General features: G+C 39.8%; 1 protein-coding gene across 2 annotated transcripts in view; it reads right to left on the bottom strand.

The window, feature by feature from the left end:
• RBPMS (RNA binding protein, mRNA processing factor) overlaps positions 1 to 14,418 on the bottom strand; it is a 243,956-nt gene that overhangs the window by 43,183 nt on the left and 186,355 nt on the right. Inside the window, exon 6 of one of the 2 annotated variants that reach the window (XM_075861860.1) lies at positions 5,663 to 5,793. The exons of the other annotated variant lie outside the window; for it this stretch is intronic. Coding sequence (XP_075717975.1) covers positions 5,663 to 5,793 — 131 coding nt within the window. The remainder of the gene's footprint in view (positions 1 to 5,662; positions 5,794 to 14,418) is intronic. 2 annotated transcript variants of the gene reach the window in all.

The raw sequence follows: 14,418 nt of genomic DNA on the forward strand, positions 1-14,418 counted from the left end.
TCGGAAATACGGAATATTTTCTAATACAGAACAAAAGTGATTTCCCATATAAATATCTACTATCCATTTACATACTGGAAAAATAAAATAATTATCAGGAAAAGAAAATGTGTATTCCACCTTGACAAAATTGCCTCCTCCGGGAAAGACACTATGTAATCTAATGGCCAATTGCCAACCCCTAGAAAAACACTATACAGTCAAAGGTCAGACAGCTGAGGGGACATTGAAAACCCCTGTGTATCGCTCCCCTCGCTGTAATAATAATTTCCATCATTGTGGGGGAGTTGTCGATTAGGTTATGAGCAACATATTTCCCTGAATATGTGACAGGGCAGCTCAGGCTTAGGGTATGTTCACACGCAGTAGCAAAATACGTCTGAAATTACGGAGCTGTTTTCACCTGAAAACAGCTCCTGATTTTCAGACGTTTTTGTAACTACTCGCATTTTTCGCTGCATATTTTACGGACGTTATTGGAGCTGTTTTTCAATGGAGTCAATGAAAAACGGCTCCAAAAACGTCCCAAGAAGTCACATGCACTTCTTTGACGCTGGCGTTTTTTACGTGCCATCTTTTGACAGCGACGCGTAAAATAACACCTCGTGGGAACAGAACATCGTAACAACCATTGAAAGCAATGGGCAGATGTTTGTAGGCGTAATGGAGCCATTTTTTCAGGCGTAATTCGAGGCATAAATAGCCCGAATTACGTCTGAAAACAGTGCCTGTGAACATACCCTTATATAGAGTTCTTATATATCTGACCATAATATTAATCTAAGTTAAGGTTAGAAAATTGGCTGTATTCATATGATGAAATCACTTTCTATATCTTGTGCTAAGCCAACAGGGATCTGCAATCATCCTGTTTCCATTCTGGGATATTCAATTACATACAACATTTAAACAAGATGACACGCCCCGGAGAAGACAGACGGTGCATTTATAAATCAGCCCATATGTACATTTATACAAGATCTCATCGTCCTCATAATGAAGCTTTGACAGCATGACACATTGTATAAGTTAAGATTATGTATTCTTTCATGTCAGTTAAGTAGAGTATACCAAATGTTAAACGTTTTTTGGATTTTGGCCCAGCCTTGCATCATTGATTCGAGTTTCTAAAAATCTACATTTTCTTTCAGTAGATGCTTAAGTGTGAATGATGGAGTTGGACTGATCTTGATTTCATTATATCAATTACCAGGTCAAACATCAAGCTGTCATGGTCTGTTGAAGGTTGTGCAATAACGGACGTGTCAATGATTAGGGATTTCATTAAACTCTGGAACAACACAGTAAGAGAAAGAACACAATTTATATTGATAACAAAACCTGATCCATACAAGAGATATGTATAGCTGCTAGAGATGAGGGAATCTTTAAAAAATGTATACTCCATTGATTTATCAAAATGAAACTCATTTTTCAATACAGTACCCGTGAAGTAGGCAATAACTTGGACAAGTTAGTACTATCTATGTTCCTGTATTTCTTAAGGTGAAGATAACATGAAATCAGTGTAGGCATGTCACCTGACAGTTGTCTTAAAAGTCCAGTAGCATCACAAAATGGGAACACTTTACGGCATAGGGCAAATTACATTTCTTTTTATGGTCATCATGAAGCTCTGAGTCACTTCACAGGAAAAGCATAGTCCGCACCCCATAAAAGTTGAAAATTGATTGTTTTGCACTCTATTAGATCTCTCTGTATGGAAAAACTGCATAGCAGGTGCCTGGGCATGTTCACCAAAATTTTTCATACAAGTGATCCATGTTCTCTCCGGACTGAGCGCATAATCCGCTGCCGATGAGCCACTTATAAACCTTTTGATAGTGTTGTGTCCATCTAAGCACAAACTTTTTAGATGAGCCTCACTCTCGCCTTGCTTCCATTTGTCCTATGACAGGACGTATTACCCTAGGGACACCTAGGCTAATACAGTATCCTAAGAAACCCTAATGTGCTAGAACAAAGTTGTAAGTACTACCAATCGATCATCTTCAAAGAACTAGAGTAAAAAAAAAATTCCCTTCTTACTTGGGTCAACCCAATAACAACATAAATAAAATAAAACATTTTAAATGTTCCCAGAAGGCATCCATTTGTCTCCCATGCCTTCTCTCCCTCCCCTTCTAGTGCATGTAAAATAATAGGGTTGATAAAGGGGCTGAGGAAACTTAGGTTAGCTTTAACTTCTCCAATGTTCTAGCCAAAGGTGGGAAGAACGAATGAATGATGGACCCCCTGTTTTCTGCCCAATTTTTTTAACGCTGTTTTCTACAACAATGTTGCCCTCTCTAAGGTCTCCTTGCCAGTCAATCACAGATACATAAGTTAAGGAGAAAGTATCTAGCGTCTATTCCAACTGAGGTTCCAATAAAAATCTATCCATATACTGTAGCTGGCATAATGGGACAAAACAGCATGATAAGAAAGGTCACAAACAATGTTTTTTTTAACCAATAGAAGAGTTGAATTGTAGCTTGAGATATATACCTGAACATATTTTGTTGAAATATCTGAAAATACCCTTGAGATGAATAAACTTCTACACACTCAATACTGTTAACCAGTGGATCCTCTTGTGGGTTCCGAGTTTAAAGAAGCTCTGTCACTACATTATAAGTGCCCTATCTCCTACATAAGGAGATCGGCGCTGTAATGTAGGTGACAGCAGTGCTTTTTATTTAAAAAAACGATCTATTTTTACCACTGTCTTAGCGTTTTTAGATTTATGCTAATGAGTTGCTTAATGCCCAAGTGGGCGTATTTTCACTTTAGACCAAGTGGGCGTTGTACAGGGGAGTGTATGACGCTGACCAATCAGCGTCATGCACTCCTCTCTATTCATTTACACAGCGCATAGGTATCCTGTTAGATCCTTATGTGCTGTCTTATACTTACACATTAACAATACTGAAGTGTTTAGACAGTGAATAGACATTCCACGGAATGCCTATTCACAATCTCTGCACTTCGTTCCTGTTTCTATGGTAGTTACAGCCGAGGAAGCGTGATCTCGTTGTAACCTGTCATTTACCGCGTAATCTCGCGAGATTACGCGTCCTCTGCTGTAACTACCACAGACAGAGTAACGAAGTGCAGAGATTGTGAATAGACATTCCGTAGAATGTCTATTCACTGTCTAAACACTTCAGTATTGTTAATGTGTTAGTATAAGACAGCACATAAGGATCTAACAGGATCCCTATGCGCTGTGTAAATGAATGGAGAGGAGTGCATGATGCTGATTGGTCAGCGTCATACACTCCTCTGTACAACGCCCACTTGGTCTAAAGTAAAAATACGCCCACCTGGGCATTAAGCAACTCATTAGCATAAATCTAAAAACGCTAATATAGATAGTTTAAAAAAAAATAAAAAGCACTGCTGTCACCTACATTATAGCGCCCATCTCCTTATGTAGGAGATAGGGCACTTATAATGTGGTGACAGAGCCTCTTTAAGCTGGCACTTCAATCATGCTTGTTGTCATCCTCCACATTACAGTCACTTAATCACCAACTCCCAAATAACATTTAACTTTTTAACTTTCCCCTTTATAAGCAGGTGAAAATCCTATAACAGAGCAGGACAGTGTTGACAAAATATCCTGCTGTTTTTCCATCATTTATGGCAGACAGTATTCTGTGTTATGCTATTTAGAGACTATAGTTTGCTGTAAACAGCAGAGACATTGGAGTGGAGAGCAGCTGCAAAGATCATCTTCTGGAGGTACTGTACATGTATATATATATGCTACACACACAGCCCACTAATTTAATGGGCAACATGTCATGTCTAACTTTCCCTGGGGAGTTGAACACTTGTTGCCAGGGTTTCCCGCAGATTTCAGCTGATCGCTCAGGTGACCTTAGTGCTTGCACGGACGTGAAAAATGCCTGCCACATGCAAAGCACACGATGCCATACGCAAGGCACAATGATGGCACACGACATGAAATGCTCAAAATACGCTGCATGTTTTACACATGTAAATCGGACACGCTCGTGTAATGTGGCCTAAGACTACAGAAATGGATTTGGCAATAGCTTGATCAGTATAATAATATATTTACTTCTTTCATTTCTTTCATTTTTGGACCACTTTTCAATTAAAGTGGTCACCCGACTTGTTAATTTAAAAAAAAACAGCTACCAATGTTATAGAACAAAAAAAGTAGCAGTACTCAGTACTCACCACTTCTTTCCCCCCACTTCTTTCCCCCTGGTCTTCCCGTTTGTGTTTAAAGTGGCCAACACATGACTGCTGGAGCCAGTCACAGACCTCAGCGACCACACACCGTGTACCTGGCATCACTGCTCAGCGGTGGGAGCCATGATTCCCGGAATACGGCACTTGACCGCTGAAGCGGTCAAGAGCTGGCCGCTTGTAAACAAAGACCGGAAGGTAAAATAGTGGCCTTGGTAAAATATATTTACAATATGGAAATGAAATATTTTGGGTACAATTATCCTTGAAATGGCAAGGTTCTATTGTATTCTATTTTTTGGTAAAACATGTATCTGAAATTTATTATAGATAAGGGCAGAATTTGGCTGTTTGGTCTTCTCTGCTACATACGAAAAAAACTGTGACTAGTTCCTGTATGTAAAGCAATATAATTTCTATAGTGCTTATTAAGAAATATCAACTTACTGTTATGTGTTGATAATATACTTTACAACTAAAACTTCATACTCCATGAAATCTCTTATTTAAAATAGGCTTATTCTACTTTTCCTCTAGAATTAAAAGCATAGATAAGTACAAAGGTAAAGACTACACTAAAATACTATATGGTTGTATTTACACAGTGCAGTTTTGGCATGTCTTTTTAAGCCATAACCGATACTGGATCATAAGAAATAAGTGTAAGTATAAAAAGTATAAAAAAGTATAAAAAAATGCACCAACACTGTGTGATATCTATCCATCTATTGTTCATGCACATGCATGTATTATGGCTGCGTACAGCATTTCAGTTGTTTACCGCTGTAATATGGCACCCATAGAATTTTACAGTGCCCTACTGTACCTTCCTCTGATTTGGTACATATATATCTGTATTTTTTCTGTATCCTGGATATGTCTGTCACTGAAATACATGAATTGGTTCACTCGCAGTAGATACACATCTGGAAGTATTTGATATCATCATGATAAAGTTTATACAAATTATACTCCATAAAACCGGACTATTTAAAGAGCAGATCGGCACTTTAAGCTATAACATATAATAAATGATAAATAGTTCACATCCTGGCAATAAACTTTTATAACTGAAATTTCAATCACACTGAAGTATTTGATTTTAAATTTGCATTGAAAAAAATGATTATTCCTTCCCCCACCCAAATCCTAGATAAACTCAGTACTTAAGATAATAACCTCATTCTGGAGAAAGCCTCAGATAAGTTGAGTCAGTGGTAGTCTATGGTATTAATTCTAGATTTAAAAATCAAAGGTGTAGGGTTCCCGCCACATGAAGAGAGTCCGAGGATGAGTGAGAACAAGAGAGGCATCACTGGCCTCCTTGTAGTGAGCCAGTTAGCTGGTAGAACAGTGGTTAGTGTGTGGAGTGCACCGTGGTACCAAGAAAGGGCAGGTGGGATATAGAGTGAGGATGTGCCTGATTGGTATCAATTACCTGGGCATGCAGTGAAGCGGGATAGGTAAAAGCAGGAGGAGGTAGAGCAGGTGCTAGTTCCGCTGGGTAGAGGGGATACGGCGCCCACACTTCAGGGCTACCCGGGTAAAGTGCAGGCACTGTGAGTTCATCTGTAAGAAAAGAATAAGGACACCAGGTTAGTAATAACAATATTGGAGGACCATAGTGAGAACTGGTGCTGAGGACTTCTGTATGTTTTCTGTTTGTACCTTCTACACATAACAGGTAAACTGATCCCACTAGTAAAAGTTTACTAGATTATATATTTCAATACACTATATATTTAATATATTTATTAAGGATATAAAAGTAAATAAAGGTACTGTATACCCACATAAGTATACATCTCACTACTAGAGATTGACCCTACTTACTGTTTCTTCTTAATTGAAAATATTGTAACTATTGTAGTATAACTACAATAATGCTATTGGTCAAAAAAAAATAATAAAAAATAAATAAATATATATATATATATATATATATATATATATGCTAATTAGTTTGACGGTGCTTCTGGTATAGTGAGCTGGTCTTTTTTCTGCTGCTATGGCATTGACTACTAAAGCAGATTAAAATGTATGCAAATGGATGAAAAATTGTAACTCACCCGCCGCTCTGCCCCTCACTGATCAATATTGATGTCCTATACCAGGCCACCATTTGAAAATACTTAACAACCCCTTTAATATTCACATGCTTTCTTTAGACATAACGAATGTTTAAATGGACACTAACTTTTCTAAATAATGATGCTAATCTAATAGTATACCTGATATATATAAACTTTGTCATTTACAAACTGTTAAAATTTTGTAGTTTTTCATCTATGCAAATTATGTGTGAAGTTACTGCCACTAGGTGTCTCCCTTCCTGTGAACTACTGTATACTCCCTGTTGTCAAGCAAAATCCATCTCTAGTTACGGAGCAGAAGAGACGTACTGAAGTGTCTCTTCACAGCCTGCCCATAGAATTCTATGGAGGGGGAGGTGGGGCAAAGAGAGACACAGACATGCTGCCCATAGAAGTATATGGTAAGGGGAGTTGAAGCAGAAGGGGGAAGGAGCAGAATGACAGAGACACATTCATGCTTCCCTTAGAAGTCTATGGAGAGGGGAGGGGAGCAGCAGCAGGAATCAGAGTGAGAGAAACAGATATGCTGCCCATAGAAGTCTATGGAGGGGGAGGAGGAGGAGTGAGCAGAGAGAGAGAGAGAGACACACACAGACACGCTGCCCATAGAAGTCTATGGAGAGGGGAGGGGGAAGCAGAAGCAAAAAGAGAGAGACACAGACACACTACTGCCCATAGCAGTCTATGTGTATGGGCGAGCAGGAGGAGGGAGCAGAGTGAGAGACACAAACACACTGCCCATAGAAGTCTATAGAGAGGGGATGGGTAGCAGGGGAAAGGAGCAGGAGCAGAGACACAGACACGCTGCCCATAGTAGTCTACGAAGTGGGTAGGCAGGAGGGGGAGCAGAGTGAGAGGCACAGTCATACACAGATTTGCAGCAGCTTCCTAGTAAGGGTTATATCTCACCCCAGTGCTGTATTCTCAGGTACACTGCTTATTATTGCTGTATAAACTCCTCTATGCTGCTGCATCTTATGTATATATATAGGGGTAGTGACTTAGGGTTCCCCCGCATCGAAGTCCACATCCCTTTACAGGTGTTAAAGGGTGAAGAGTGGGGGTTTCCCTTAGACTCCACTCCCAGGAGTAGCCCCAAGTCAAATACCTTGGTGACAAGGAGGGTTTACATCGTCCCCTGCTGGGCCAGTTACAGCCTATTCCTCGGGCTTCGTGACATTTGCAAAGTTGCCACTAATTGTATGTTGAATATCGCACATCAGGAAAAAGGAAATAAACAACAAACTGTTGCTTAAAAAGAAGACATATGTCTTTCTTCTTTTTAGCAGAGATGTGAACTGCTGCTTTAGTTTATCAGTATTGTACATTTAAAAAAATCTTAATATTTATTTATTTTGCTTTATTCTTGTATTCAAACACTTTTATTACCTCTGGTTTGCTATTTGGCTGTACCTTTGTATTCTGGTATCAGTTACTAATTAATTGTGCCTAGAAATTAATGTTGCTTGTTAGTTCAAATTAGTACTGTCTATATTTATTTTTTAGCTAAAAAATGATGTCGTTGACTCAGAGCTAGAAAAGGAATGTAAATCGTGAATTGAAGTTTATACTTAGCAATAATGCAACATTTATTATCTTGAAATACTGGAAGTATAGGTATTAAAGAGAGTCTTTTTGACCCCCTAAATGGCTAATGCTGCTAGATAGGTGAAGAGGATACAAGTTTAAACATACCTATATTGGTGATCATACTTAAAGCATTTGTATATATTTTTTTTTTTTATTAAATCAATGTCTTATGTGTTTTTAAGCAACTTTTAAATTCACTTTATTAAGAAATGTTTTTACTTTTTACAATACAGCTTCTATGTATCCTTAAGGCTGGGTTCACACAACCTATTTTCAGACGTATTGGAGGCTTTTTACGCCTCGAATTACGTCTGAAAAAACGCCTCCAATACGTCGGCAAACATCTGCCCATTACTTTTAATGGGCTTTACGATGTACTGTGCCGACGACCTGTCATTTTACGCTTCGCTGTCAAAAGACAGCTTGTAAAATAACAGCCTCGTCAAAGAAGTGCAGGACACTTCTTGGGACGTTTTTGGAGCCGTTTTCTCATAGACTCCAATGAAAACAGCTCCAAAAAAGGCTGTAAAAAACGCTGCGAAAACGCAGCAAAAAATGCGAGTTGCTCAAAAAACGTCTGAAAATCAGGGGCTGTTTTCCCTTGAAAACAGCTCTGTATTTTCAGATGTTTTTTGTTAAGCGTGTGAACATACCCTTATACATAGAAGCTGTATCGTTCTCTACCAGCCGATTCCATCAGTTCAGCTAGACTGAAAGGCTCGGCTGAAATAAGTACCTGCGTGTGTCTGACACACAGTATTCAGCTACTATTTTTCACATCTATGTACATAACTTTTAGGGCCTGTTCACATCAGTGTTGCCCTTCCGTTGAGGGGTTCCGTCTGAGGTTCCGTCGGGTTAATCCCTCAACAGAAAGGCAAACAGAAACCTTAGCTTCCGTTTGCATCACCATTGATCTCAATGGTGACAGAAACGTTGCTAAAGGTTTCCGTTTGTCACCGTTGTAACAGGGTTCAGTTGTTTTGACGGAATCAATAGTGCAGTCGACAGAGAGAACGATACAGCTTCTATGTATACAGGATAAAAAGAAGCTGTATTGTAAAAAATATATATTTTTTAAATAAAAGTTAATTTGTGAATTACAAAGACATTGATTTAATGAAAAAATAAATAAATACAGCTTAACTAGGAAAGCATAACTAGGAAAATTAAGTTTTAATTGCTCATGCAACGAATGCTCATGAGATGCCAAATGTCCACTGTGCGGGGAAGTGTCGTGGCATCTTGGCTGTAAACCTTCCGCAACCCCTCCCATCAGGTCTTGAGTGACGGCTCTAGCAGTCTCCTGCATCATAATATGCTATACGCTGGTGCCGTCACCTAAGAGCTGAAGAAGGGTTGGGTAGGGTTTACAGCCGAGAAGCCAGGACACTTCCCTGCTGGTAGTTACCCTTTACGTCAATGTCTGACCCATTAAAGAGCCTTAAAACATGACTACGGTTATCAGCCAAACCTATATAGGTGGCACGACAGAGACAGTTTTCTTCCTTCTGGAGAATAGCTAATCTGTATACTTTCGCAGGGAGCATTGCCTGTAAAACTCCTTACATCAACTGGATCTTCGCAGAGAGAACAAGTATCCCCCATGAGTTTAAAATTCACAAGAAGATGTGTAGACGCAATAGTTTAGCTGTATCTTACACAATGCAGACATATACAGGTACCTAATAATTACGAAGAGACAGAAAAGTCAATAACTATCTTCACACACCACATTACACATCAGGGGTAGGAAAAACTATATTGGTGCAGAAGGCAGTGCTTTTAGAATATATCCCACAACCTCAGTCCCTAAAGTTCAGCATGATAGCTGTTGGATAGACAATTGCCTCCTGTCGCTCTCTTCCCTACCAATCCGTAGTGCTCCTATTTATAACACATGCCTACCCCCCCCACCAGCCTAAGTAAGGATGTAGGGCTGGACAACCAGTCTATCACATATATGTAGTAGGGTCTGCCAGCTTGAGGCGAGTAGTGAATGGGCGAGCAATGTCCCCACTGAATTCCTGCCAGCCTGTCAGCCATTGGGTAGCTGGAAAACTATTGACTGCTGTCCATTGGCTATGAGGAAAGTGATTTTATAATAGCAACCCTTATTTATCTTTAGAGATGCTGTTTAAGTGCAGTTGCACAGAACCGAGTGCCACTCGGGCCGCTTTTCACAGCATCTGAGTGGCACATGATAGTTTTCATGGACCCATTCACTTTAGCAGGTGAAACGGGTCAGTGAGAACTGACACAATTCTCCGATTTGTGATGAGATAGGACATGCTATCTTTCCATGGATCACTGAAGAGACCTGGCCAGCACACAACAATCGTGTGCATTAGGCGTATGTCCTGAAATGTGATTTGTGACTTACTCTTCACAAAAAGAGACATATTTTTTTAGTTGTATTTTTATTAAAGATGAAAAAAAAACACAGCTATATTGGGCACTGTCCCTCCTTTGCTAGGGCTTTCCATTGGGGTTCTGTCGCTTATGATGACAAGAATAGTAGAGTATGCAGCACTTTTCTTGCCGTCATAATGATTGAACTATTGTCAATACCACGATCGACCCCATTATAAATCAATTGGGTTTGTCTGACACCGTTTGTATCCGTCATCCAACAGATCTTGCACAGCATCACGACTTTAGTTATAAATAGAAGCTATGACACCAGTGTGAACAGAGCCTTAGGCTTCGTTCACATCTGCGTCGGGCTTCTGTTCATGGGGCCCAGCAGACCTTTCCATCAGCGGAACCCATGAACGGAAACCAAATGTTTGTCTCCGTTCTGTAAGGTTTCAGTTTTTTGGGGCGGAATCAATAGCGCAGTCGACTGCAACGGAAGCATTACCATTTAAATCAATAGTAATGCAAATGGAAAGATATGGTTTCCGTCCAAGGGTTCCCCTGACGGAAAAAGGTCTGACTGAACCCATGAACGGAAGCCCGACGCAGGAGTGAACGAAGCCTTATTACCAATGTGTAACAATAACAGAAGGACCTGAAGCGGCACTAAGATCAATAAATGCTGGTCCCACTTTAAGAAGTAACGTGAGAAACAAAGGAAACGTTATACATTATCATTTTAATAAACGAAGTACACTGTTGTTCAGTAGAATTGTAAAAGTACTTTCATATATGAAAAAGTTTGAATAATATATATATCAGTTAAACAGATGTGTTTTGTCCCACTGTACTGCTAGTCGGCCAACATGACAATTATTGAACGAGTGTCATTCTCACAGAAGGTCTTGCTGGGCACATAGTTTGGAGTTTCTCATGCCTATTTTTACACGATCTGAGAAATAAACATACAGACACATGTACACCCACAGGCAATTCCTGCAGTTCCCATAGATTTTGTATTAAAAGAGCTGTTAAGTATGTTCCCAGAATGCCCAGGGGACTATATTCCCAAGTCAATATGAGGAGGTGAAAGGGAAAAATAAACGGACTGCTTCCTGGAAGCTTGGTTTCCTGTGGCTAGCAGCATTTGCAAATATCAAGGCATTTAAATTACATAGTAAAGCAGTTATCTAACGAAGAACACATTCTGCTCCTGAGGGATGTATATACTTTGAAATGCAGCTTCCATTCACATTAAGAAGTACAGTTATTACTAGGGTTAATTGCATATAATAACATTGCCATCTGTAAATCCTCAGAAAAGCAACATAGTGTCCGGCAATATTCATTCTCAAAACGACGACATTACTGCAGAGCGCCAAATAGAAATGATAAGATGATCCTGGCAAATCTTTTTTTAGGGGTTTTCCACTATAAACACAGAATTTGCCATAAATGTCTGGAGAACAGAGGGTCCAAGTGGGTAAGGGCACCCAAGATATCCCGATAGGTGGGTGTCCTGTGGATATGCCATAAATGACTATGGTGGTAAACCCTGTTAAAGTCATTGTTAACTCATTGAATGCTTTTGGTAGGACACTAAATTGGTCTATTAAAGTTTGGATGAACAGTTGTAGGCAGTTTTTGGGAAATTTACCTAACCCTTAAATTCTGAAATAAACATGGATTATAAGAAAGCTCCTTTTATGAGCAATATCAATTTCTGATAACAGTAAAGAAACTCTTACCTGGCAACTTTTGATAAGACAAAAATGGTGTAGAACGCACAGAGCGCCATGCAACAAACATTTTTGGCCTTATTTCCTGCCCGTTTATACAGGGTACACCCACGAACTGCATAATTTGAATTAAAAATAGTGCATTTAGTACAGACCACTGACCAGACCCACTAAACAAATACAGACCAGACCCCCTAAACAAATACAGACCCAAGACCAGACCAACTAAAGAAATACAGATCCCATACCAGATCCCCCTTAATACAGACCCCAGACCAGACACCTCTTAATATAAACCTCAGACCAGATCCCCAATATTACTAACCCTAGACAAGACCCCCATTTATACCAACCCCAGACAGCCTTTAATATAGATCTCAGACCAGGTCCCCTCTTTATACAGCCTCTTAATACAAACTCCAAACCCCCAATAATATAGACCTTAGACCAGACCCGACATTAATACAGACCTCAGACCAGACCCCGCCTTCACACAATCCTCCTTTAATATAGACCTCAGACCAGACCCCACATTAAAGAGGCTCTGTCACCAGATTTTGCAACCCCTATCTGCTATTTCAGAAGATAGGCGCTGCAATGTAGATTACAGTAACGTTTTTCTTTTTAAAGAACGAGCATTTTTGGCCAAGTTATGACCATTTTTATATTTATGCAAATGAGGCTTGCAAAAGTACAACTGGGCGTGTTGAAAAGTAAAAGTACAACTGGGCGTGTATTATGTGCGTACATCGGGGCGTTTTTACTTCTTTTACTAGCTGGGCGTTCTGACGAGAAGTATCATCCACTTCTCTTCAGAACGCCCAGCTTCTGGCAGTGCAGACACAGCCGTGTTCTCGAGAGATCACGCTGTGACGTCACTCACAGGTCCTGCATCGTGTCAGACGAGCGAGGACACATCGGCACCAGAGGCTACAGTTGATTCTGCAGCAGCATCAGCGTTTGCAGGTAAGTAGCTACATCGACTTACCTGCAAACGCCGATGCTGCTGCAGAATCATCTGTAGCCTCTGGTGCCGATGTGTCCTCGCTCGTCTGACACGATGCAGGACCTGGGGAAGTGACGTCACAGCGTGATCTGCCAGAAGCTGGGCGTTCTGAAGAGAAGTGGATGATACTTCTCGTCAGAACGCCCAGCTAGTAAAAGAAGTAAAAACGCCCCGATGTACGCACATAATACACGCCCACTTGGACTTTTACTTTAAACACGCCCAGTTGTACTTTTGCAAGCCTCATTTGCATAAATACAAAACTGGTCATAACTTGACCAAAAATGCTCGTTTTTTAAAAATGAAAACGTTACTGTAATCTACATTGCAGCGCCTATCTGCTGCAATAGCTGCAATAGCAGATAGGGGTTGCAAAATCTGGTGACAGAGCCTCTTTAATACAGACGTCAGACCAGATGTGCAGATACTCACCTCTCCCTATACATGCAGTCCTCTTCACTCATGAGCGCCACCACAGATAATGTCCTGACACATTGGCTGGAGTCAATACATTGTCTTCGTCAGCACCTGGTAGTGAAGAAGACTGCAAGAACGTGTAGAGATGAGCACATTTTTTAAAAAGACGGAGCACCGAAGATATTTGCCTGTTTTTCCAGGAGTCCTAAAGATCTCCCCTTTTTCGTGGACTCTCCTAGAATGTCTGGGAGAGTTGACATGTATGATAAAACGTAATCCCTTATCTTGTAAAATAACCATCAGAAGGCCGACCACTATTCTTGGAAGCCTGTATTATGGCACAGCATTGGAAGCACCCTGTGTCTGCTGATTGTTACAGGGAACAAAAAAGAACTTAAAGGGGTTCAGCAAATTAATGTTATTTTGTGTATAAAAGTTATGCAATTTTCCAAAATCCTTTCTGTATTATTTCCTCATGGTTTTCAAGATCTCTGTTTATTGTTATTCAGTAGGAACATTCATGGTTTACTTCTAGTAGACATCCAGCAGAGATCTTAACAATCGTGAGGAATTATTACAGAAAGTATAGTGGAAAAATTAAAAAATTTCAATTATGCAAAAAATAACATTAATTTGCTGAAACTGGACAAGCCCTTTAATGTAACTCCCCAACTATGTTATCAGTATAAAGGAAGGGAGTCTGATTGCAAAGTATTCAGAGACATGACATGAAGCTCATAAACACATACTAGTCCTTATCAATGAATTAGAATATCATCAAAAAATCATTGAGAAGGACTAGTAAATTCAACAAAGTCGAATTTATGCTTTAATCGCAGTTACGTAAATGTTGTTCTGCCCTCAGTGTTTGAACATCCTATGGACTAAGATTTGAATGTATTTGAAAATTTTGTGTAGATTAGTTATAATAAATTACATTTGCATAGAAAACAGCTATATATTAATAAATCAAATAAGGGTATGTTCACAC

Source organism: Rhinoderma darwinii, chromosome 1 (genome assembly GCF_050947455.1).
Source record: "Rhinoderma darwinii isolate aRhiDar2 chromosome 1, aRhiDar2.hap1, whole genome shotgun sequence".
Taxonomy (NCBI): domain Eukaryota; kingdom Metazoa; phylum Chordata; class Amphibia; order Anura; family Rhinodermatidae; genus Rhinoderma; species Rhinoderma darwinii.